The sequence below is a fragment of the Cynara cardunculus genome (genome assembly GCF_001531365.2).
Source record: "Cynara cardunculus var. scolymus isolate 2C chromosome LG 4, CcrdV1, whole genome shotgun sequence".
Classification (NCBI taxonomy): Eukaryota; Viridiplantae; Streptophyta; class Magnoliopsida; order Asterales; family Asteraceae; genus Cynara; species Cynara cardunculus.
The window spans coordinates 18,352,149-18,375,516 of record NC_037531.1 but is presented as its reverse complement, the minus strand read 5'-3'; the positions used below and the strand labels follow the sequence as shown (position 1 = coordinate 18,375,516).

The 23,368-nt window shown below is 34.6% G+C and overlaps 3 protein-coding genes across 4 annotated transcripts; 2 read left to right on the top strand and 1 right to left on the bottom strand.

Annotated features, from left to right (window-relative positions):
* The first annotated feature begins 2,347 nt into the window (after positions 1–2,347).
* Positions 2,348–9,296, top strand: LOC112511254. Of its 2 annotated transcripts, XM_025116798.1 has the most exons (5): positions 2,348–3,268; positions 4,472–4,554; positions 5,299–5,410; positions 6,894–6,946; positions 8,525–9,296. In XM_025116798.1, the coding sequence occupies exons 1-5, from the start codon at positions 2,374–2,376 to the stop codon at positions 8,666–8,668; spliced, it is 1,287 nt and encodes a 428-aa protein (XP_024972566.1). In that variant the 5' UTR covers positions 2,348–2,373; the 3' UTR covers positions 8,669–9,296. The 2 variants fall into 2 exon arrangements, with proteins under 2 accessions (XP_024972566.1, XP_024972567.1); XM_025116799.1 differs by lacking the exon at positions 6,894–6,946 and having other exon boundaries at positions 8,525–8,605.
* Positions 9,297–9,722: 426 nt separating this feature from the next.
* On the bottom strand, positions 9,723–10,238 carry LOC112510968 (extensin-like). Its single transcript, XM_025116322.1, has one exon. It carries the CDS (start codon positions 10,236–10,238, stop codon positions 9,723–9,725), a length of 516 nt encoding a protein of 171 aa, XP_024972090.1.
* Positions 10,239–18,753: 8,515 nt separating this feature from the next.
* On the top strand, positions 18,754–23,164 carry LOC112511253 (probable receptor-like protein kinase At1g80640). Its single transcript, XM_025116797.1, has 10 exons — positions 18,754–19,083; positions 19,354–19,530; positions 19,610–19,860; positions 20,849–20,981; positions 21,084–21,147; positions 21,293–21,389; positions 21,974–22,076; positions 22,154–22,272; positions 22,364–22,453; positions 22,670–23,164. Exons 1-10 carry the CDS (start codon positions 18,786–18,788, stop codon positions 22,799–22,801), a joined length of 1,464 nt encoding a protein of 487 aa, XP_024972565.1. The 5' UTR covers positions 18,754–18,785; the 3' UTR covers positions 22,802–23,164.
* The last annotated feature ends 204 nt before the right edge of the window (positions 23,165–23,368 follow it).

Sequence of the window (23,368 nt, the reverse complement as noted above, 5' to 3'; positions counted from 1 at the left end):
AGACATCAACCTGAAAACCGGAAAAAAAAAAAAAAAACATTTTAAATCAACCAAAAAACCTAAAAGTTCCTTGAAATCAACTACAAGAAATTGGAAAAATCTCTCGAAACGGTTGAATTCAACTAAAAAACACCAAACTTACATCTAAGGCATAGTCTTGCTGAAAAGATAGAATACATTTGGAAAAATGTATTTTAGGGTTTATAGTTTAGGGTTTAGGGTCTCAAAACGAGGCAATTGACTTTTCCTTGAATCAACACACGTTAACTTTTTTTCATAAGATAAAACCGGGCCCTTATGGGCCTTTGATTCACGTTTCCCATTCGGCAAAATTATTGGATCTGATACTGCTTTCACCCATCACTCACACATATATGCAAATCTCCCCCCCCCCCCCMCCCCAAACTCTAAACTCATATAACCACCCACAAGGGTGGTGTCTGATTGGTTTGAGCTTAGCTCCAAATGTCAAAAGTACCAGGAGGTCCCAGGTTCAAATCCAAGAAGGAATGAGAATCCTCTTGTGGCCACGGAGGTTCAAATGCAGTGACTCTGGGCTATCTGCAAAACAGGTGGTCGCCCTGAGATTAATAGCTCACATAGCAGGTTGAATATCCAGGTTCAAAAAAAAAAAAACTCATATAACCCATTTACCTTGAAGTAATGTGTACATAACATAGACAATCAATATAAAATTCTTCAAATGAGTTGAGAGTTGGAGACTAGAGAGGGATACCAGATATCTATTAAACAATAACGTCACTGATAAATTGTGCACCTGTTACCTGCCTCTAATATTCATAGAGATTGGAGAAGCATATCTATTAACCAACAATGTCAGGGATAAGAAAAAGATTGACTTAATTGAATAATGACTAATATTAAGCATTTTCTTGTTTCAATGACAATGCTTAACACCAATTAGGAAAGATTAATCACCTCTGGTCTAAATTAAAAACCGCATAAATAAATAATCACTTAACTGAAAATGAATATATTTTTATAAGTTAATCGAGCTTGAGCCTCTTGTTTTTTTTTTTTCTGGGCCGAGCTCGAAAAACTTGTTATCCGACCCAAGCCATCTCATTTGAGAAATTAAATATTATTTTTATCTCTTAAATATTAAGTTTTAATGGGCGTTTTGTATAAGACAGTAATCCGTAATTGTGATATAATTGTTGATTAAACGTATCTTAAATATTCAAAATTTCTATTTTAAGGAGATGATTTTATTCAATTAAAGAGTAAATTACCATTTCCATCCTCGTGGATTGTTAATAATTTTAATTTTTATCAATACAGTTTAGAATTTACGGTTTTTGTCCATGCAGTTTAAAATTTATGATTTTTGCCCTTATAATTTATATTTTATTGCTATTTTTATTTATGGACTAATTTTTACCTTTAAAGAATAAAGAGACCAATAACAACAAAGAATTATAAACATAAGAACCAAAACAATAATAAATTGTAAATCATTAAAAAAAATAACAACAATAAATTATAAACCATAAGAATAAAAACACAATTTCTAAACCAAATTTGTAAACCAGATTTGTCAAAAGTCTTAAAAACAATTTTTAATGCACAAAGTATTATATATTTATACAGAAAGTCTTAAAAACAACTCATAATGCATTAAGTACTACTACTTTGTGCCTTCAGTATTAAAATATCTTAATCTACAATTAAAACAACATATAATACATGTTACTAATGGACAATATTACTTTTTCTTTTCATGTTTTCAATATACTTTTGACGCCTTTCACTTATGTCTTCACTCTCTCATACCTCTATGTCTTCTCCCCATCCCCAATTTGAGATTCAAATTGATATTCACCATGAGTTATTAAAAGTTCTCACATTCATCTCTCATTCAATTGCTCTAGAACTGTCGGTCTCAATCTCGATCTCTTGATTTTTTGCTCTTGGTGTAAATCGAATACATTTGTGGAGTCGTTTAAATATATTGGATTCTAAACTATCATACAATTTTTTCCATCGATAAAATGTAATTGGAACCTTAACTCTTATTTATTTTAATTGTATCAATATGTAAAGACCAAGTGCAACTTATAGAACATTAAATATTCTCTAATAAAACCAGTGAAACTTCAAAATCGTTAAAATTTATGGCTCCCGCCACATTACACGGATATATAACTAGTTTTTTTTAACAAATCAGAGAAATGGAATACGTAATTTACTCATTTATTAATTAAAAAATTAGGAAAATTATCCACGTGTGAAAGTAACAAAAAGAAAAATGAAAATGAAAAATCAGGTGTTAAATTCGGTGACTGAAGAGCGAAGAGGAATCCATATTTCCCCCAGCTTTGAAACTAGGGTTTCAAAATACTAAAATCGCCGATGGTGGCAGCTGCGATCTGCCGGCGGCTCCGGCCGAGCAGACATCGCTATCTCCTTTCTCAAAGCCCTACATCCTTCCGTGAATTCTCCTCTTCGAATTCTGACGATAATCATGAAAATGGAACTCCACCTTCACGATCACAGTCTTCTTCTTCAATGTCATCTTATTTCGATGACGTGAAAGCTAGTTTGAGACAGACAGCGCAGCCTCCGTTACCGCCTCGAAGGCCGTCGTTATTGGATTCTACTCCTAGAGCTGGTGATGCTCCAACTCGGAAGGTCGATTCTCACGAAGAAATCCGTAAACATCTTTCCGAGTTCCGCCGCTCCCCTGTTAAACCACCGACATCCTCTTCGCCAACTATATCGTTACAGGAGCTTTACAAACGGAATGTACTGCAGCAAGCTGGCCCGGGGTCTAGCTCCGAAGACCGTTCCAACATGGTGCCGTTTTCTCTGAAAACAATTAGTCAGAGCTTAAAAAACCAGGCGACGAGTTCATCGCAATCGCAAAAACCTGAAGTTCCAGGTAAGAGGTCAGTTATTGGCGATGCTTTTAGACACAGTTTGAAACTGCGACCGCAGGATTTGAATCAGCAAGTGCCGGAGTCGATTGGGAAGGATAAGAAAGATGTGCTGTCGGATGAGATGAAGACAGAATTTGTGAGGAATTATAGCTACGGGGATTTAGGGAAGAATCTGAAGAACTTGAGGCCTGAGGTTAAAGGTGGTAAGAAAATTGGGTTTTCCTTGGGAGAGTTGAACGAGAGGCTTAGGAAATTGAGGGAACTTGACGAAGAGGAGAACAGGAATCGCCATGGCCTTTATATGAAGGAATTGAGAGTGAGTCTTTACCATCTTTCTCAAGATGAGAAGAAGACCAAGCCGAATGCAGGTATGTGCTTCTATTTATAGTTAGCATATATAATAACATGGTTCTTTTGTTTGACAATGTTTGTATATGTAATCAATAATCCTAGATTTCGATTAAATTTATTTCAGGAGTCTTATGAATGCATGGTCCTTCTTTTCAAGCAATATTAGTTAAGATGGCTCAGTAAATATTTAATACTACCCTAATGCCTAGATATCTATCTAAATATGCCACTATTGTATTACAACTAAGAGAGTTGGATACTACTGTCCGTAAAAGATAAAGGGAGTCCAGAGAAGGATATGGAACCGCCTTCATGCTTGAAGGAAATCGTCAAATTGATCTAGAAAGCTTTTGTTGCAAAGAAATTGGTGATTTCGTGATTGATTTAGAAGTATGATCGTTAGATAAGCATTGTTGTCTAATGAAGACTAGGAGCCATTGCTTCCTTTTTTTTCCTGGATCCTTTAGTATTTTTAGTATTTCTAAGTAACCGAGCGTTTTCTCTCTTTAATTAAGAAAGACCAAAACTACCTCCAGCTACCTGAATTTTTATACCCTTCGCACTTATCAACAATTTGCACTTTACATCAAAAGTTGCAACCTCAACAAATTTCACAATGCTGCACCCAGTTTTGGAGTTCGAAAGGGGAGCTGTGCCCCTGCAATGTCTTGTAATATGAATATTTTAGACAACTAAAATTTGCATGTTTTGTCTTTTCATCCTGCCGATCTTGAGTTTAATGCTTTTCTTAGAAAGTATAATCTCATATAGATGGGAACATGGGTCAGGAGTATTCAAACTTTTGTTCTGTTAGTGTGTTTATATGCAAAGTATTGCTGTCAAATGTTGTACTACAAGTTCTTTGACACTCTCTTACAAGGATCATACTGAAATTGGTTATGCAGATACTTATGTGTCTTCTCGATTGTTCTATCATAAAAATGCATTTCACGTTTCTTTGTTTGCCCAGATTTCTTAGAGAAAAAAAAGCTTGATCTCTAAAGTTCAATTGCAAAATTAGGTCTCTTCGCTTTGCTTGTAAAACTTCAGCTCATTTGTTTTGCTGGGCATTAGATCATACCATTTGATTGTTTACTTTATTAGATTAATTGTTTTCGTAATCCATTTTGGAAAAAAAGTGTTTTCTAACATTTGCTGTTGTACAATGTGTGTGATGAACTGTGTCTATCTTCTACATACTCATCGTACATTTCTTTCAGCTCAGAGACTTAGCGTACTGGGTCAGATTGTTGGGACTCCTAATTTTATGTTATCGCCACCGAAGGAAAGCTTAGTTGAAAAGGTTGTGTTTATGAAGCAAACTCCCTTATTTTATTTTACTTTAGCATCAATGAATTACTGATCCATACTGGCATGTAGTATATATACTGACAAGGGTATACAAGGGATTTCCCTCCTTTCAGCACCTTGGAGCTCATTTATACTTCTTGTAGTGGTATAAGATGATTTTAGCAAGCTCCCATATTATGTCTATGTTTCAGTCTTTAATATTTTGGCTATCTATACTTTTGGGCCTTCATATAGTTGAATGTCTGTACTTATTCTTTACGTGTTCCTTGAAGAGGATCTGGGTCTGTGGTCAACATGGCTTCACATTTGGCATCATGTGTGAGGTCTCATGTTCAAGCTACCTGCTAATGGAATTGTTTTCTTCTCTAGGTCTTGCTCAATTGATCAAGTCAGATAGTACTTTTGGTTGAACATATGTAGAAACATTAGCCAAATATTTGGCTAACATGGTCCCTCGTTGAGCATCTGAATTGAATTCTATTTTAGATGAGACATTTATGCTAAACTAGATAATCATGACTCACGTGTGTTACTATATTAGGTAGGATGATGGGGTTCTTCTAACTTTCAGGAATGGATCATGTACTTCGATTGTAAAACCCTCGATTTCGTTAGGAAAAAAAATTCAAGATTTGGGTAGAGCTGATTTTGATAGTGCATGGAGCTGAAATGACTCAAGTTTTTCATTTTGTATTATCATTAATAATTGAAGTAATTTATATTTTTATATGTACAGTACTTCCATCCAGATCACATGTCATCTTCCGAGAAACAGAAGCTTCAGCTTAAAGAAGTCAGGGACAAATTTAAGATGTCTGAATCTGACTGTGGATCCGCTCGTGTTCAAGGTATAGTCTGATTTCAGCTTCATTAGCTACTTGGATAAAAACCATTATGCGTCTTTACTTAAAATGCAATAAAACATTTGTGCATTCGGATTTTGGTATCGTAGACTTGGGTTTTTGGCTCAATTTTCCTCAACGGACTGTATATTGTACAAAAATCATCTACATTTTGTTTTGGCTAGGAGACTAGTAACCATTACCAGGATTCCTGTCACATTATGCCCTAGAAAGGCATTCATGTTTTGAAAACATCAATAGAATAGGTGAACGATTCACTAATATATTAATAAAATGGGCAAGTTGCATGAATATGCAACATACTTTGATGTGATTCCTATTTTTTGTAACATACTTCCAAAACCTTCATTTTGGTACCTCAGATGTGACATTACAAACAGTTAAGGTACTTGATTTACATTTGAGAATGAATAAAATGCAACCCATTTTGATCCAATTCCTATTTTGTGTAACGTATTTTGGTCTAGATGTTTGAGATATCACACATGAGGTACCAAAATGAAGGTTTTGAAAGTACCCTACACAAAATAGGAACCGGAACAAAGAAGGGTACATTTTCATGCAATTTGCCTTGATGGAAACCGATGTTTCTATTGTTCTGTTTCAGTAATGACAGTCACAGACTGACCTTATTTTTTTATATATTTTATGGCAAGTAGTCACATCTCTTCTCTTAAGTTTTTGAGTCCATTAGATGCATCCTTTTTATCTTCTTTTTCTGAAGGCAACATGATTGGTCTTCAAGGACAAAACACATGAAGCTCCATTTTTCTTTATATGCGAGTTATTGATAAGTCTACAAAACCATAAGATGAATCTTAGGGCCCGTTTGGTTTGACGGAACTTTTTCCAGGGATTTGGATTTCGTGGAAGGATTAGAGATCTTTAGTGCGTTTGGTTTGTAGGATTTTGAATGGAACTGAATTCCATTCTCTATAAGTAATTTATAAAAGCAAATTATAAAAAATTATAATAATAAATAAATTACCTCTTTATTAAATGATTATTACAAAACAAGTGCTTTAATATATTTTAAAACAGTATTACAAACCAATCCTGTGAAATCCTGTAAAATACCAACTACCCCGTGGGATTTCTAAATCCCATGTTTGTGGGATTTTCAACCCCAGACTTTCCTTTAAACCAAACGCGGGATAAGAATGGAATCCAATTCCAAAGCCCACCAAATCCCACAAACCAAACGGGCCCTTACTGTAATGCTTCATTTCGCTTATTTTCCATTTTCAAATCTGTCATCAAATGGAATTTCAGCAATGATTTTTGCAATTTTTGTTCGAGTTTGCCAATTACTTCTCCAAAAGCATTGAAGCAACGATGAAGTCATTCAAAACCGTGCTTGCAGTCAATACTTTTCTATTATAGGCATGCTTTTATAAACAACAGAGTGTCTCCTTATGTCTGCGACTGTATGCCAACGTTTTGTGCCTTCTTTTCTTATTATTTTCAGTGGCACAACTCACTACAAAGATCAAGCACCTTGCTACCATTCTACACAAAAAGGTAACCATCTAATTTATATTGTAGCAAAAGTGTTTAACTGAAGTTCCTTTGCCTATTTTTTCAATCAGTTGTATGCTATTAAAACTTCTTTTCTAGATTACGAGTCCCCTTGTACATGGAGCAATTATTGAAACTCATCATGGGCTGTATCTATACTATCTTATAAAGCAATTAGGTAAAACTTTTATATTATAAGGGTACTTAATCTATGAAGCAGTAAGTAAAAATCACTAATGCATCAAGAGTTACGGTTTATTGAGAAAATTTTGGATGAAATCATGACACACGTAGGCAGGGCAATAAAAGGTGGAGTGAAATTCACCGAGGCCTTGAAACCAAAGCCTCCCAATTAATTGCACTTTAAGTGTTTATTTATTGAGGATTTGGGGGTGGGTTGAGAGATTAGTGTGATGTAGTAATTTTTCTCATATTGGAGATTCTTTTCGGTGGCCCTTGTTCCCCAAAAAAGTTGGAGCATCTCCAACAGCTATGCTATTTTAGAAATTTTGAATGGAGAAATCTCCAAATTTGGAAAAGGAGATGAAATATAACATACCTGTTGGAGATGCTCTTAAAACAATTTAGCATATATAGCCATAGTGAATGCTATAATTCACATTTTGAAAGGCATGAATACATGATCTATATTCTATAGTACTCCCTTCGTCCCAAAATAAATGTTCACAATAGAAATGCCACACAGTTTTACACATGCATAATTATAACACTTTTAATTAATCAAATGACAACTTTACCCTTAATTAATTTATCTCTCTTCACAAAGTCTTTAATATTTGTGCATTAATTAAGGGTAAATTTGAGATTTTAGTTATATAATTTTGAAACTTGACACTTATTCTGGGACAAACATGAATAGAAATGTAGACACTTTTTGGGATGGAGGGAGTAATAAATAACTATGGCCAATGTCCCAAAAAAACGAAAGAATCGGTTACATTTTTTATATGATCTTCTTGTATAGATAGACTTGTAAAATAGAACATAGTACCCACTGAGCTAATAGCCCCTCGTGCGATCCCCCTCCAAAAGCGAGAGAAGCTCTAGAATGGAAGAACGAAAATGGATTCCTGGAGATTTAGGGCCTGATTCTTAGCAGCTTAATGAGACTTGCAGTTTACGCGGTCAGCTATAGACGACTCTAGTGTTTGGTAGTGGCATAGAAAGTGGCTTATTCAGGAAGCTTCTAGGGGGAGCTTTATGCAGAAAGCTATGATTTTTCCAGTCATGTCAATCCGAATTAATAAAATGCTCCTTCCATCTATGAGAAAACCCTTCCAAACTATATAGATAGATTAATCCACACAGACAACTTTAACCATACAAGACTTAATGAAAAACCAACCAAACAAACCCCGTAATTACTCGATCGCCCAGACATACATTTCAGATTTTTTTAACGATTTAGCATGTTTAGCCATTTCCCAGCTAACACCCTTGGTATGTGAATAAACTTCCATCAAATATATGTTTCATTCAATTCGTGTCAACCATGTCCTGACATGATCATTACCCTGTTTTTTTGATTTTGCTGTAAATAAGACGATGAAAATGGTGCAGGATAAACATTCTCGAAAGGGTCTTCAAGCGATGGTACAAAGGAGGAAGAAACTACTGAAGTATCTTCGAAGAACCGACTGGGATTCTTATAGTTTTTGTCTTGCAGAACTTGGTCTTCGAGATAGCGCAGATTACAAGCTTTAAATTCCGAGTTAACGTTTGCTTTTCACATCATAAGGATTATAAACATCTTTCCATTCAAGGGTTTGTACCCTGCTTTCTTGCAGCAGACTCCCAGTCATGCACCATAGATTCTCTACCTATATTTTTCTTTGAGGTAGTGGCAAGATATACTAGGTTCGCTTGATCTATATGGGATATACGGGTCCGTTTGATTTAGTGATTTAATTCGTCTGTTCGTCCTTTTGATCGGTGCTTTCTAAAAGCGCTAATAATCAGCCCTTAAAAACTGTCTTGTATGGTTTTCTTGGTCTTTTAAGGATGCATCTGGTATGCAGATGGGATTGGACGGACAAGAGTGAGGTAGGCTGGTGAAAGAATCGTGGAAGGTTTTAGCGTTTTATTTGATAAGGACAGATTAGTAATTTACTAATTTTGTCAAATCCCCCAGATTTTTGTTCCATTTATTTTGATACGTTTTGCTCCACTCAGTCATGACTTGTCCTATTCTAGTTTTGCAATAAACATGGGACTCGGGGGGGGGGGGGGTTAATCGTGTTGCTATAGCCGTTGTACAACGTTTTGCGGTTCTTGAGAAAATAACGGTGTTATTTGCCAAACTTTTGAATGCCAAATATCACACATTGAATCTTTACTGCAGTGAATGTTTGATGGTTTTTTTGTGTGTTTACAGCAAAATGCTGTGAAGGTTCAGTGTTATTTTATGGTATCATAAAAATAGGTTGTTTTATTATATGAACCGCACTCCTATACATCACGATAACAGGTATATCATGATTTCAGATTTTGACTACTACTAGAACACATCCAAAATTCTGTGGATAGATAATACGACTTTGGTGGATAATTTAATTTAATTTAATCTTTTTTACGACAAGAAAACAGTACACAGATAGTAGCATACATATGCTTAATCTTACTAAACTCTGGTACACTGATAATAACATCTGATAATAGATCTCGACTATTAAGCTGCTGGAGGAGATTGCATCACGGCCGGCGGCAGCCGTGGTTCCGTGGTTGCACTTGCATCCACTGGTGGCAGCATTGTGATTTCTTATGGCTGAGATACTATCGGAACCAGTGGTGGTGCTGGGACGTTAAAGGGTTCTGGCTGCATGCTGTCTTGTGCGGGTGGTGGTAGAGAGATCTCTGGTGGGAGTTCGTCAGCGACAGCCGGTGGTGAAAACGACGACGCCACTAGCGGTGGAGCTGTACTTATATCATGATCAAACGGTGACAGATCAGGGATAAATGGATGTGGTGGTGGTGGGGATGCAACGAGTGGTGAGAAAGACGGATCTGAATCCGATGGTGGAGGAAGGGTGTAGCGTGGCGGTGGTGGGGAGGTGACTAACGGCGAGAATGACGGATCAGAATCCGCCGGTGGTGGGAGGACGACCGGCGGAATTTGGCGGCGGAGGAAAGGCCATTGATCACTACAGACTCCAAAAATTGGGTCACAATTTGGTGATAGACTACGGCGGCGAATGGTGGTTGGACGGCTGCCGACGGTGGCGATGGAGAAAAGCAATAAGAATTGTAGTATTACCGACTTCTGTGGTTTGACCATTTTTGACCATGAAGGGATAACAGCAAAGAACAAGAGTATTTATAGAGGACGTGACATTCAACGCCATGCAAAGTTGCATGGTCATTGGTCAACTCTTGTTTTGACCTTCTAGATGGTTTATTGACATAAGAGTGATCAAAATAGTAAGCTATAAAGATCAAAATAACAATAAATTATAAATTATAAGAACAAAAATAACAATGATTTACAAATTATAGGGATGGAAACCACAACTTTTAAACTACAGGAAAAAAAATCGTAATTTTTAACAAACCATAAGAACGAAAAATGTAATTTACTCTTGACATATTAATTATCAACACAAATTGAATAAGTATTGACATGATTAGCATCTGGTTTGGTGTGTGTTGGTATTGACCGGATATGATTGTAGTAGGTGTTTACTGATAAGATACCTTTATTATCTCGTGCTAATCTAGTAAGTGAAATAATAATGTTTTTTGAAGTGTATAATATTTATATACGACAAATGTAACAAATAAACTCGAACATCCAAATGTGAGGTTTGAACCCCTGACTTCTTAGGAGGTCAGAGACTATGATTTGTTAATTAATTTAAAGGGGTAGATTTGGTAATTTAGTTATTTGTTTGTTTGAAAATAAATACTTATTTTAGGAACAAATATAAATATAAATGTTGACACTTAATCAAATATCAGTCTCCCACATGTACTGGTCTATCAAATCATGGATGGATCCATAATTTTTTTCAAATAATGACACCATTTGACTAAGAAAAAAAAGTACACTAACAGGATTCGAACTTCGGTCTATGGTGAAATAAAAGCCTTGCAAACCAACTTTACCAAATAAAACTTGTTCTCATTGTAATTTCAAAATACATACGGTGACACACAACAAATTAGTACGGTTACACCTTCATGAACTTAATTTTCTTTTACCCTTTGATGGAGAAATAATACGGTGGCATGTGACACCATAACCACTATACTAGGTCCGTCCCTGTATCAAATAGTTGATAAAGAAGCCGGCTAAATGCACCGCTACCTACATTCATTTTATTTCAACTACTTCAATATAGTTCTATCTCGACTTTTATTTAATTTCACGAATGCTTGCACATATTTAATCACTTTTACATTTGTAAATTTGTTAAAGTTTCTGTCACGATGATCAAAATAGACAAACAAAGATCGTTGAAGGCAAATAAAATTTATATGGAAATTTTGTTCTGACGTTCTAACCATAACTTTTATTCTCATTGTAACCTAAGGTCATTTAGGAACAACAAGGGCGGTGCCTGATTGGTTTGAACTTGGCTCCAAAGGTCAAAAGTACCAGGAGGTCCCAGGTTCAAATCCAATGAGGAATAAAAACCCCCTTGTGGCCACGGAGGTTCAAATGCGGTTACTTCGGGCTATCTGCAAAACATGTGATCGTTCTGAGATTAATCGGCTCGCATAGCGGGTTAAAAAAAAAATATCATTTAGGGAAATGACTTTTAATGAGTTTTTAATTAATTCATGACCTTCTATTTTATTAAATGAAAAATCGTTTCATACTCGTGAAAGAGTTATGGATTTAATTAAAATCTCATTTAAGACTATATATCTAAAAATCTCGTACGTAGGATAACCCAACATGGGTCTAATTTGTTCTGTTATTATTTTAGTTTATTCCAAAATAAGTATTTTTATAACAAAATATTGCCTTAAAAAACAAGCAAAACTGTTATTTTTAAACTCTTTCAGTCCCAAATTAAGTATACACGTTTCCATTTTAGTTTATCTCAAAATAAATATCTTCTTTAAAAAATAAGTTATAACTTTCTCATTGTACCATTAATTAGATGAAAAAAGTTTCTCGCTATGAAAATGCACATACTTTTAAAAATATGTAGTTATTACACTTTTTAATTAATAATAATGACAATTTTACTCTTAACTATATAGAATAAAATTTTCTATCTCATAATTAAGATTATAATGAAAAAGTTGACATTTACTTTTAAAAGTAAATATTTATTTTATAATAAATTAAAATAGTAATGTAGACATTTATTTTGAAATAAAGAAAATAAAATATATATCCTATAATATCATCTCAAATAAGATTTTTAAAAAACCGGACGCTAATTATTTCGAAAAAGAAGCGAAAAGGGTGGACGAGTGTTGGGGAGTGTGGGTGTGTGTGTGCAGTTGGGAGTTGAATTCAATAACCCTTCTTTTTACGTGCCATCATTCAATGCAAATCAAGTAGTCAACGCCATTTTTTTTCCACCCTTTGCATTTTTACTCGAATTTTAATTATCCAAATTAAATAAATAAAATTATTTATTAAATTATATAGAGAGAGATTAGGGTTGGATGAGATCAGTCTGTTTTTGTGAGATCTATGAGAACATTTTTTTATACTTGAAATTTTACAGTAAAACGTTATGAATGTAACATTCACACTTTCACGGTGTTTTTTTTTGGGTGAAAGTTCGTTTTTTTTTACTTTCAGAGTTTTTTACTGTGAAGTTTCAAGTATAAAAAAGTGGTCACGCAGTTCTTACGAAAACAAATTGTTCTCACGTAAATTCAACCCTCCCCCACACATATATATATATATATACACACACAGACACACACAGACACACACAGACACATATATATATATATATATATATATATATATATATGCCTAATCAAATGAGAACTAGATAGTTTATGGTAACTGTAAGATCAAATATGAACCGATCATTTTAGATAATTAATGTTATTTACCAAAATAAAATAAATGGTAAATTAGTAAACTGTGTTGATTATTCAATTTACTTTAATTAGTTTAATATTTCAATTTACTTTAATTAGTGTAATTATTTTGATATATGTATATATACACACACATGGACCAAATCTGGTGGCCTTCTCCGGCACCCACCACCACTCCGGTGACCTCCTCCGGTAATCTTGTTTGATCAAGACCCCGTCTCCGATAATCGACCACTACAGATCTACTTGTGACAGTGGTAACACAGTTGGTATTACAGTAGTACCACAATTGGTATCACATTGGTCTCAAAGTAATAACTCACATCTCTCTCTCTCTCTCTCTCTCTATATATATATATATATATATATATATATATATGGGAGAAGAATCATGTAAGAAATGAAGTTATGAAGAAAAGCATATTATCACTTTTAATCTCATGCCAACCATGAATTGCGCTTTAGAAAAGAACTGATTTAAGTGCACCTCATTAATGTTAACATTTAATTAGGATTGATTTATATGGATCGAATGAATGTCTGTTTATAAGCCACAAACAACGCCTCATAAAAAAGGACATTAAGATTAATGACAATTATAATAAACTCAAAAACTTATTAATATAAGAAAAAATTCCCTTTCTTTAGTCTGGCTGAAACATGTATGAAATTGATAACTATGTATGTATGTATGTATGTATGTATGTATGTATGTATGTATGTATGTATGTATGTATGTATGTATGTATGTATGTATGTATGTATGTATGTATGTATNTGTATGTATGTATGTATGTATGTATGTATGTATGTATGTATGTATCTATGTATGTATGTATGTATGTATATGTGTGTGTGTGTATGTATGTATGTATGTATGTATGTATGTATGTATGTATGTATGTATGTATGTATGTATGTATGTATGTATGGAACATTGCTATGAGATGACCTCTACAAGATTACTTCAAATTCAAAATATTAAATGTAATTAACATATTATACATCTAATAATGATGTGAAAGTTTCCTACCCTGACTTTGAACGCGATGTAATTATTGTTATTGGTTTCTTTACGAAAAGGGGAAATTACATAACAAAACAACAAATTTTGGGTGACTTTTAGATGCTAGCGATGTGAAAAAATGGTCTCAGATGTCTAAAACGTTTCACGAATGCAATATAGAATTTCCGAAAATTTGACATATACATGTCCCTGTATCCAACATAGTCATATCATACGATAAAAACAGATCCTTAACAAAAACTTTCTACATATTTGGCATAATAATGCCCATGTAGCAATGTGACTGTGTCATGCTATGAACTCTGTTTTCCTTGATTTCAGGATTTGATCCCCGTCGAGTGAGAAAGCACGAGAGATGGTGGTTTATAGCATAAGGAGTTGCGATCCCCCGATTGTTTTTCTTGCTTCGTGTTCGTTTTGGAATTCCTTTGAAACCATAATTAGTTGACATAAACATATAAAGTATCAGTGAGAAGCTTATTCAAGCTTAAGCAGATATTGATTTCGGTTATAATCCTTTTCCGGGAAAAACCCCCCTCCCTTTCATGTGTTAACACACACATCCTTGCGATCGTGGAACTACGTTAAACCGTTGACTTATTTAGAGGCCGTTTACTAAACGCTTACCCGAGTAAGTGCTTACCAAATCATATTACCTTATCGGATGAATATGACAAAAACCAAGAATCTTACTCGGTAAGAGCAAGACAAGGAACAAAAGTCTTACCCTGTAAGTGAATGCGACGACTCTTACCACGATAAGAGCTTATAATATAAATTATTGCATACGGTGCCGTTTTAATAGACAAAAATCTTATCCGATAAGTAAGTAATAGTGTTTAATTGTACGGATAAGCATTTATCGGGTAAGTTTTTGGTAAACAGCCCCTTACTTATGCTATCTTTAGTTCTTAATTATATATAATGTTATTCATTTTGATTGTTTGATCCAAGTTTTTTTTTATATTTTTTGTTCGTAAATGTTGCATTTTTATTGTTGGTAGGAAGACGGTTGAGTCCCCCTATTTTTTGTTCGGTTTTCAAAAAAAAAGTCCATGTCACTATCTAAATAATATTGAGTTAGATGTTGCATCATCATTGGTAATCAATTAATTTCTAAACTGGTTACCTGCGTACTTAAATGTTTGAAAGTATGTTACCCAAAACTCGAATCAAGACAAAGTATGTTACATTTTCATGCAATTTACCCTAAACACTTAATATATCTTTTGAAAATATGTTCGTCAAAATAAAATAAAATTTTAATAAAAATATTTTATTTTTCATTATGTAATTTGCCATTAATTTTAATAGGCTACTTTCATTTGGTTGGTTTGATTCGGTACTTGGCCACCTACACAATCTTTTATTGTTGTGTGTACCGTACCATCAAAACGACAACACATTGAAAACAAGGAAAAAAAATGAGTTTTTATCATTTTATATATCTTCAAACGAATATAAATAAACGAACGAACAATACCATTGTTCATGTCTGTTCATTTAACTAAATGGACAAAAAGATGTGTACAAATCATAAGGGTGGTGCCTGATTGGTTTGAGCTTGACTACAAAGGTCAAAAATACTAGGAGGTCCCATGTTCAAATTTCAAGGAGGTTTAAAAATTCTCTTGTGGCCACATAGATTCAAATGCGGTGACTCCGGGCTATCTGTAAAGCAGGTGGTCGTCCTGAGATTAGTCGGCTCGCATAGCGGGTTGGATATCCAGGTTAATAAAAAAAAAGATGTGTACGTGTTCATTCATTTTTTAAATAAGCGAACATAAACGAAAACTTCCAGCCGAACGATTCACGAATGATTCGTTGAACATTCGGTTCGTTTACATCCCTAGATACACATGTATGTATCAAGGAAGACCATGCTCTTCCGACCAACTTATGAAAAGTGTGAAAATGGTCGAATTATATGTAATTTTAAAAAAGAATCATATGTGCTATAACAAGTCAAGAAGGAGTCGTACCCATATGACTGGTCAATGCAACCGGGGGCGTGGGAAAACATGCACATAATGGCTGGTCTATGCGGCGTGTGTGTATCATATGTGATTTTACACTTCTCGTAAGTTGACTGTCTTTTCATTTGAACTCGTCCTTATATATATATACATGTGTATATATAGATACATGTACACATGCGTATATATATATATATATATAGATATATATATATATATAATTAAAACAAAAACATAATTGTAAATGACAAAAATACCCCCTCGTTAGCAAAAGAGACAACAATATAAAATGATATGTACAACCTTGTTTTGGAAGCAACAAAAGGAACAACACAAGGAACATGTGACTTCACCCACAACAACAATTGAAGAAATTCAAAATACCAAAAATACCCCTCGATTGGTAAGGGGCAGAATAGGAAAGTCGCCTTTGCATAAAGTTGGCAAAACAAAAAGCTGATAACTTGGTTTTTGCAGCCAACGCATGCCTCCTTTTATAGTTTTGCCAGAAAAGGTTGTAAAGTCAGCACCTGCATCAGAGGGGCATTTTTGTCATTTCATAGCCTCTTAAAACCTCTGAAGCAGTTTTGGGGAAGGAAGGTTTTGATAACCGCCACATGATGGTTGGGTTGGGTGGCAGCCCATTTCCACCCTTTTTCCATGGATAAAGTTATTGCTTTCTCTCCACTTTTTCCCCACCTTTTTATTTTATTTAATTAATTAAATGTAATATATTTAATTTTTTTTATTAACTTGAATATCCAACCCGCTATGCGAGCCGACTAAAGATTAAAATTGTAATAACTCGTTCCGTATGAATAGAAAATGAGATTTATGAGCTTCTTATAAGCTTACAGTTGTGGGCTACCAATAATTTTTACCATGTTTTTAAGTTGAATCAGAAGTTATTAAGTTAGTCTCTTGCTTTTCAGACTTGGAACGTTACAGATAATATCAGAGTCAAGAACCAAATTGGGATGCTAGCAAGAACGTTGGGCTTTAAGGGGGTGGATTTTAAGATCTCACGTTGGTTGAGAGAGGAAAACAGACATTATTTATGATTATTTTTTAGTTAAAACATAAAAATGTAACTTTGATGACAAAAAGATTTTAGACCAAAAGAAAACTCGCTATGCGATTCGACTAATCTTAGTATAATCACCTGCTTCGCAAGTAGTCCGGAGTCATCGCATTTAAACCTTCGTTACCACAAAATATAACTTATTAGCTATATCTTTGTATTATGACAGTCATAATTAATTAATTTTTTTTTTAAACTAGTCATAAATATAATATTTTTAACTAATTAAATAACTAAATCGTCAACAAAGCCACATGATTAACATTTGCTTTTGTCAAATTATTTGTATTAATTAATTTGATAAACAATAATAAAAATATTTAATTGATAAATATTGTGTTTTTATAAAGTCATGTAATTAAAAAAAAACTAATAAAAGTTAGTAATGTCTTCTCTTAATATTTTTCTAATTAATCTTATTAAATAAATAAATAATAATGAAATATGCTTTTAGAAAAAATTTATTCATCTTATAAAGTTATTGTATCATTAATAAGACATTTAAGTACACAAAACAAATCATTAAACTCTTTTTACACTTGTAAAAGCATTTGTATTATCCTTCAAAACATCTATGTGTCAGCCTATGACCATCATGAGAGAGGTAAATTGTAATATCTTAGGAGATGATAATAAAACCAGATTTGAACCCGATACATCGTTTTGAAAACTTAATCGTTTTTCTGCTGGAACAATTCAATGGCTCGGTGATTAAGTCACTTTTTCAAGATCTAGTTACAAGGTTCATCTATCGTACCCTTTCAAACTTGATCGACGATCCAGTCACTTTTTTGGCGGCTACTGAAAACAGGTAACATGGTTCATTTTGTATACAGTAAAAGATAAAAGCTGCCAAAGTCCGTCCATCATGCCACTTTCGACCTTGTCCGCTAACCAAGCCACCTTTTCTTGCATCTATTGAGAACAGGTAATGGGGTTCGGTTAGTATACTGAAATCACAGCTGTCAAATACAAAGTTGCCAAGTTCATTGCACACAACGACAATTTGTATCATTCAAGAATGTGATGAAAATGTACCTTGACTTTGATGATTTTACGAGTATCACATGATTTAAAAATAAGAGTAAATCCAAAAGTACTGATTGAAAAGGAAAATAAACAATTACAAATATAACAATCAGACAAACATAACGATCATGTTTGATTAAAAATGTATTATTTGTAATTAATTTAAAACCCTATTCTCTTTTGTTTTCAAATATATTAATTATTTAAAGTCACATTCGTATGAGAACAGTAACTAACAAAACAAATAAAAGAACGGTCGAATCATATGTGATTTTACACTAAAACCACATGTAAAGTCATACGTGATTCATGCAACTTTGAAGGTCGCGGGACCATGTCGTCCACACACCTTTATGTTGACCGTTAGTGTAAAGTCACATGTGATATTATGCGTGATTTGGTGGTTATTATTAAAGTATCTCTTACAACTATACTAAGATAGAGAAACGAAGGATTTTAGCAATTTATTATTTTAATAACTATACCATCTTGTATGTTAAAATAGAGAAAATACAAGAGAATCATCATTTAGCCTTGATTTATATTCAAATAAAGATTGAATGATTGAATTTCATGGATATTCAAATTATTGTATTCAATTATACATATACATATTATATATATTATATATATATAGAGATAGAGAGAGAGAGTTGAAGAGGAAGAACAATGGGGTAACATTTCAAAATTCAAAGCATGAAACCATCAAAGGACAAAGCACATAAATTTTGGGACTATCCTCCATTCTTAGCTGCCTTTCTCTTCTTTTGTCTCCCCCTTTCCATTCTAAACGAATCTTTCTCCAGAAAAATGGAGATGAATCTTCTTTTCATGATACCCATTTTGGTTTTATGTTCTTTTCCTCTGTTTACACTCCCAATTCATGCTTTTACCACCGACCCTCCTCTTTCTTCCATGGCTGACCCTCTTCTTCCCACTCAGAAAAAACCTCCATTTTCTCAAATACCCACAGAACACGAAGCTCCTTCTCCAGGTATTTCACAGAAAATCTCATCTTTTTTTAAGGAAAATCCTTCTACACTTTGTTACCCACATGCATTTTTACAAATTTGGAAAACGAATCAAATGGGTCAGTTGTTGATCTTCTGTTCCGAGTTCAATGCAGTTCATCTGTTTGATAAAATGGCTCACTCGAGAACTCTTGATATATTGGTCTGAAAATTTTACTTTTTTGATGAACCAAAAGGTGTGATCATGGCGGTTTTGCTTTACAAATTATTGATTAGGTTTCTTGGCAAAACAGGAGTATCAGAAATCAGAGTAATTCACCATGAGGATTTGAACAAGAAGATTCTTGTAGCACTCATTGTTGCTTCATCTCTTCTTGCTGCAATTCTGCTGTTGTTATCATGCTTTTGGATCTATAGGTTCAAATCCTCAAAAAGAACCTCTAATATGAACAAAGCCCAACAAAGTCAAGGTATCTTTATCTTTTTCATTGACCAAAATTATGAACAATTTTCTGATCTTGACCAACTTTTTGTTGTATATACTCATAGATGCTTTAAAAGGGTTGTCACTTGGTCCAATTTTGGATAAATTTAATCCTTTGAGAATGGCTGGTAAGAAGGGATCGGTGACCGTTATCGAATACGAGTGGTTAGTGTCTGCAACAAATGGTTTTCATGAAGACAATATCATAGGCCATGGAGCATTTGGGAGTGTGTACAAGGCTTGTTTTAATGATCATTTCCTTGCAGCTGTGAAAAGAATCCATGGTGGTGGACCAGATGCCCAAAGAGGATTTGAGGTAACTTTTGAGGTTTGATCTGCTGTTCCTACTCTTTGGGGTAGAGGTTTTTGGGTGGATGTCAGATCTGCGGTCTTCATATATCATTATGCCGTTCTACTCTTTGGGGTAGAGGTGGGGTTTGCGAACATCATATTACCGTTCTACTATTTGAGGTAGAGGTGGGGTCCGCATACATCACATTGCCGCTTTACTCTTTGGAATAGAAGTGAGGTCTCCTTACATTATAATGCCGTTCTACTCTTTGGGGTAGACTTTGGGTCTACATACATCATATTGCCGCTCTACTCATTGGGGTTCAAGTCAGATCTGCATTAATCATATTGGACCTCTACCCTAAAGGGTAGAGATCAGGCTTGCGTACATAATACTGCTGCTTTACTCTTTAGGGTAGAGGTTATGTTTGCGTACATCATACTGCCCACTCTACTCTTTGGGCTTTGAGGTAGAAGTCATGTCTGCATCCATCATACTGCCTACTTTACTATTTGGGATAAAGATCAGGTGTGAGTACATCATAGAGTTGCTCTACTCAAGTTTGCATATACATACTATCACTCTAATCTTTGGGGTAGAAGTCTAGTCTGCATACATCATACTATCGTTCTACTTTTTGGGATATCAATCAAGTTTGTGAACATCATACAACCGCTCTACTCTTTGGGGTAAGTCAGACATGCATACATCATATGACCGCTCTACTATTTGGAACAGAGATAAAGTCTGCGTACATCATATGTCGCTCTACTCTTTGGGTTAGAAGTCAGATCCGCATACATCATATTGTTGTTCTACTCTTTGAGATAGAGATCATGTCTGCATGTCTCATACTACCGCCCTACTCTTTGGGGTAGAGGTCAAGTCTGCATACATCATACTGCCAGATCTAGGTCAAGGTGGGATATAATGGGTTTGTTTGGTTTTGAAGTATGATGAGCATACTTCTAAGAACTGTAGACTTCTTTCCAATTATGTGGTTTGTTTGCAGAATGAGATCAATTGTTTAAGCAGAGTTCAGCATCAGAACATTGTTAATCTTTTGGGTTATTGCATACATGGTGAGACCAGGTTTTTGGTCTATGAAATGATGCATAACGGTTCCTTAGAGTCCCAGTTGCATGGTAAATTCTCTTTTCGTTTTTCTAAAAACAACCAACAACCGAAGAACGATAAGGATTGCTTATAGATTTCTTTTTATGTTGCTTGTTTTCTATACTACTAAGGTCCGTCTCATGGATCTGGTTTAAGTTGGCAGCACCGAATGAAAGTTGCACTCGATATTGCAAGGTATAAATTCATTCCCATTGCTCGTATTCATCTTTTATGTTGTTGGATCGTGTTGATTCTTGATTTATTTATCTTTACGTTCTTGGATCTTGTTGATTCTTGATGATTAATATATGGGTTTTTTGTATCTTTTTGGATCGAATAGAGGACTAGAGTATCTTCACGAGCGTTGTAGCCCGCCTGTGATTCATAGAGATCTGAAATCGTCGAACATTCTTCTAGGTTCCAACTTCAATGCTAAAGTAAGTTGTTTACTTTTTTTTCCATTAAGTCCTATATGGATTAAGTTGTCTAACGTATAAATTTGCCTGTCTGTGGGGACGGGAGAACGATGTTCTTGGATCGTGTTAATTTGTTTGAGGCGGCTTAATGGGACAAGTGAGGGATCCTGACTTATTCCCTATAGCCAATTTTGGCTTAATGGTTTAACTATTAAACTGTAAAGAAACACTCCTATATGGATGAGCGAATAAGCTGTAAAGACCATTAAGCTCATTAAGCTGTAAGTAAACAACCCCAACTCATAGTCGTTGTTATTGGAGTTTGTTGTACACAGACCTTCAAACCTGTATATATGTAGGTATCTCGATGATATCTGTAAGGGATCTTTTAGAGAGAGATTCAAGGGGTTCCACTTATCTTAATGGTTACTCCCTGATGAAAAAGGCACACAATTTTAGAAATGTGCAATTATTACATTTTTATATAATTAAATGACAATTTTACCCTTAATAATAGAATGAGTATAATTTTCTGCATCAAGTAGACACTTACTTTGGAAAGTGGACTCTTTTTGTTTTACCTAATGATGTTTGACTCGATTCAGCTTTCTGATTTCGGACTTGCCATCACGGGCGGGATTCATGGCAAGAACTACGTAAAGCTTTCAGGAACGTTAGGTTATGTAGCTCCGGAATACCTCTTGGACGGTATGCAATCGTTCGTTTTCTAATCTTTGTCTACTGTTTTCATTAATTCTAGAGATATAAAACAGTAAATTTTACAGGTAAACTTACAGATAAAAGTGATGTCTACGCATTTGGGGTTGTACTACTCGAGCTTTTGATAGGAAGAAAACCCGTGGAGAAAATGTCACCATCTCAATGCCAATCTATTGTCACATGGGTATGCAATAGAATCGATCATCGTTATCTTAAATCGCCATTAAAACTACTTTTCGAACCTTAAACTAGTAAATGTTGCGTTCGATAAACAGGCAATGCCGCAGCTAACGGACCGATCGAAGCTTCCTAGCATTGTTGATCCCGTGATTAGAGATACAATGGACTTGAAACACTTGTATCAAGTTAGTACATTCTTTTTAATTCGGCTTTAAATCGTTTAATCACATGACTAATCCTTGATTTTTCTTTGAAATATATAATATTTATATACGGCAAATACTGACCTCTGGGGAGGCTGGGATCTACTTGTAACCCGGGAACCGGTGGGCCAATGATCCTTTGGTTTATATATTTTTGACTCAAATTTAACCTTTTTCCCATTTGTTTTTCATAAATAGGTTGCTGCCGTAGCCGTGCTATGTGTACAACCCGAGCCGAGTTACAGACCATTGATTACAGACGTTTTGCATTCGTTCATCCCACTCGTACCCGTCGAGCTCGGAGGGTCACTAAGAATTACCGAATCTTGATTAGATCATCTCTGCACTGACTCGTGTGTGTACAGATTATAGTTTTCATGGAAACAACTGTTTTACTGTTTGGAGTAGAGGTCATATCTGTATACATCCTACCCTAAAACCCCACCTAAAACCAGACAAACCCAATATATCCCACTTGGTGGTGGTGTCTGGGGAGGGTGAGATGTACACAGATCTGACCTCTATCCAACCTCAAACCGTGTATCTGAGTGGAATATACTGAGTTAGTTTGATTTGGTTACGTGAATTGTAATCCATGCATTTATGGGTGTACTTTTACTCATAATTGTTGGATTTTGGCCAAGTACAATGTACATGAGATTAATATTTAATGTGGTAGCCCATAAAACAGCTTTATTTTGTGACTCTACAGGTGGTGGTTGCTTGAAAGCTTCATTCTTACTATTTCAGTTGTCTTAATGTCACATGAATTCATTATGACATTCACATGAATTCGTCTGGAAAAAATGAAGTGTTGTACTTTATTCATACATGAATATTCATCTTGGATTCAATTGGAACTCGAATAATAGTATGGATATTCATAAATGAATAGAA

What these genes read in the sequence shown, in the direction of transcription:
- LOC112510968 (XM_025116322.1), bottom strand. Translation starts at nt 10,238, where the DNA reads ATGGTCAAACCACAGAAGTCGGTAATACTACAATTCTTATTGCTTTTC.
- LOC112511253 (XM_025116797.1), top strand. Translation starts at nt 18,786, where the DNA reads ATGAAACCATCAAAGGACAAAGCACATAAATTTTGGGACTATCCTCCA. An exon ending in CAAAGCCCAACAAAGTCAAG is followed by an intron (nt 19,531 to 19,609) that starts GTATCTTTATCT and finishes ATATACTCATAG; the next exon opens with ATGCTTTAAAAGGGTTGTCA. An exon ending in ACTTGAAACACTTGTATCAA is followed by an intron (nt 22,454 to 22,669) that starts GTTAGTACATTC and finishes TTTCATAAATAG; the next exon opens with GTTGCTGCCGTAGCCGTGCT.
- LOC112511254 (XM_025116798.1), top strand. Translation starts at nt 2,374, where the DNA reads ATGGTGGCAGCTGCGATCTGCCGGCGGCTCCGGCCGAGCAGACATCGC. An exon ending in GAAGACCAAGCCGAATGCAG is followed by an intron (nt 3,269 to 4,471) that starts GTATGTGCTTCT and finishes CATTTCTTTCAG; the next exon opens with CTCAGAGACTTAGCGTACTG. An exon ending in CTACCATTCTACACAAAAAG is followed by an intron (nt 6,947 to 8,524) that starts GTAACCATCTAA and finishes AAAATGGTGCAG; the next exon opens with GATAAACATTCTCGAAAGGG.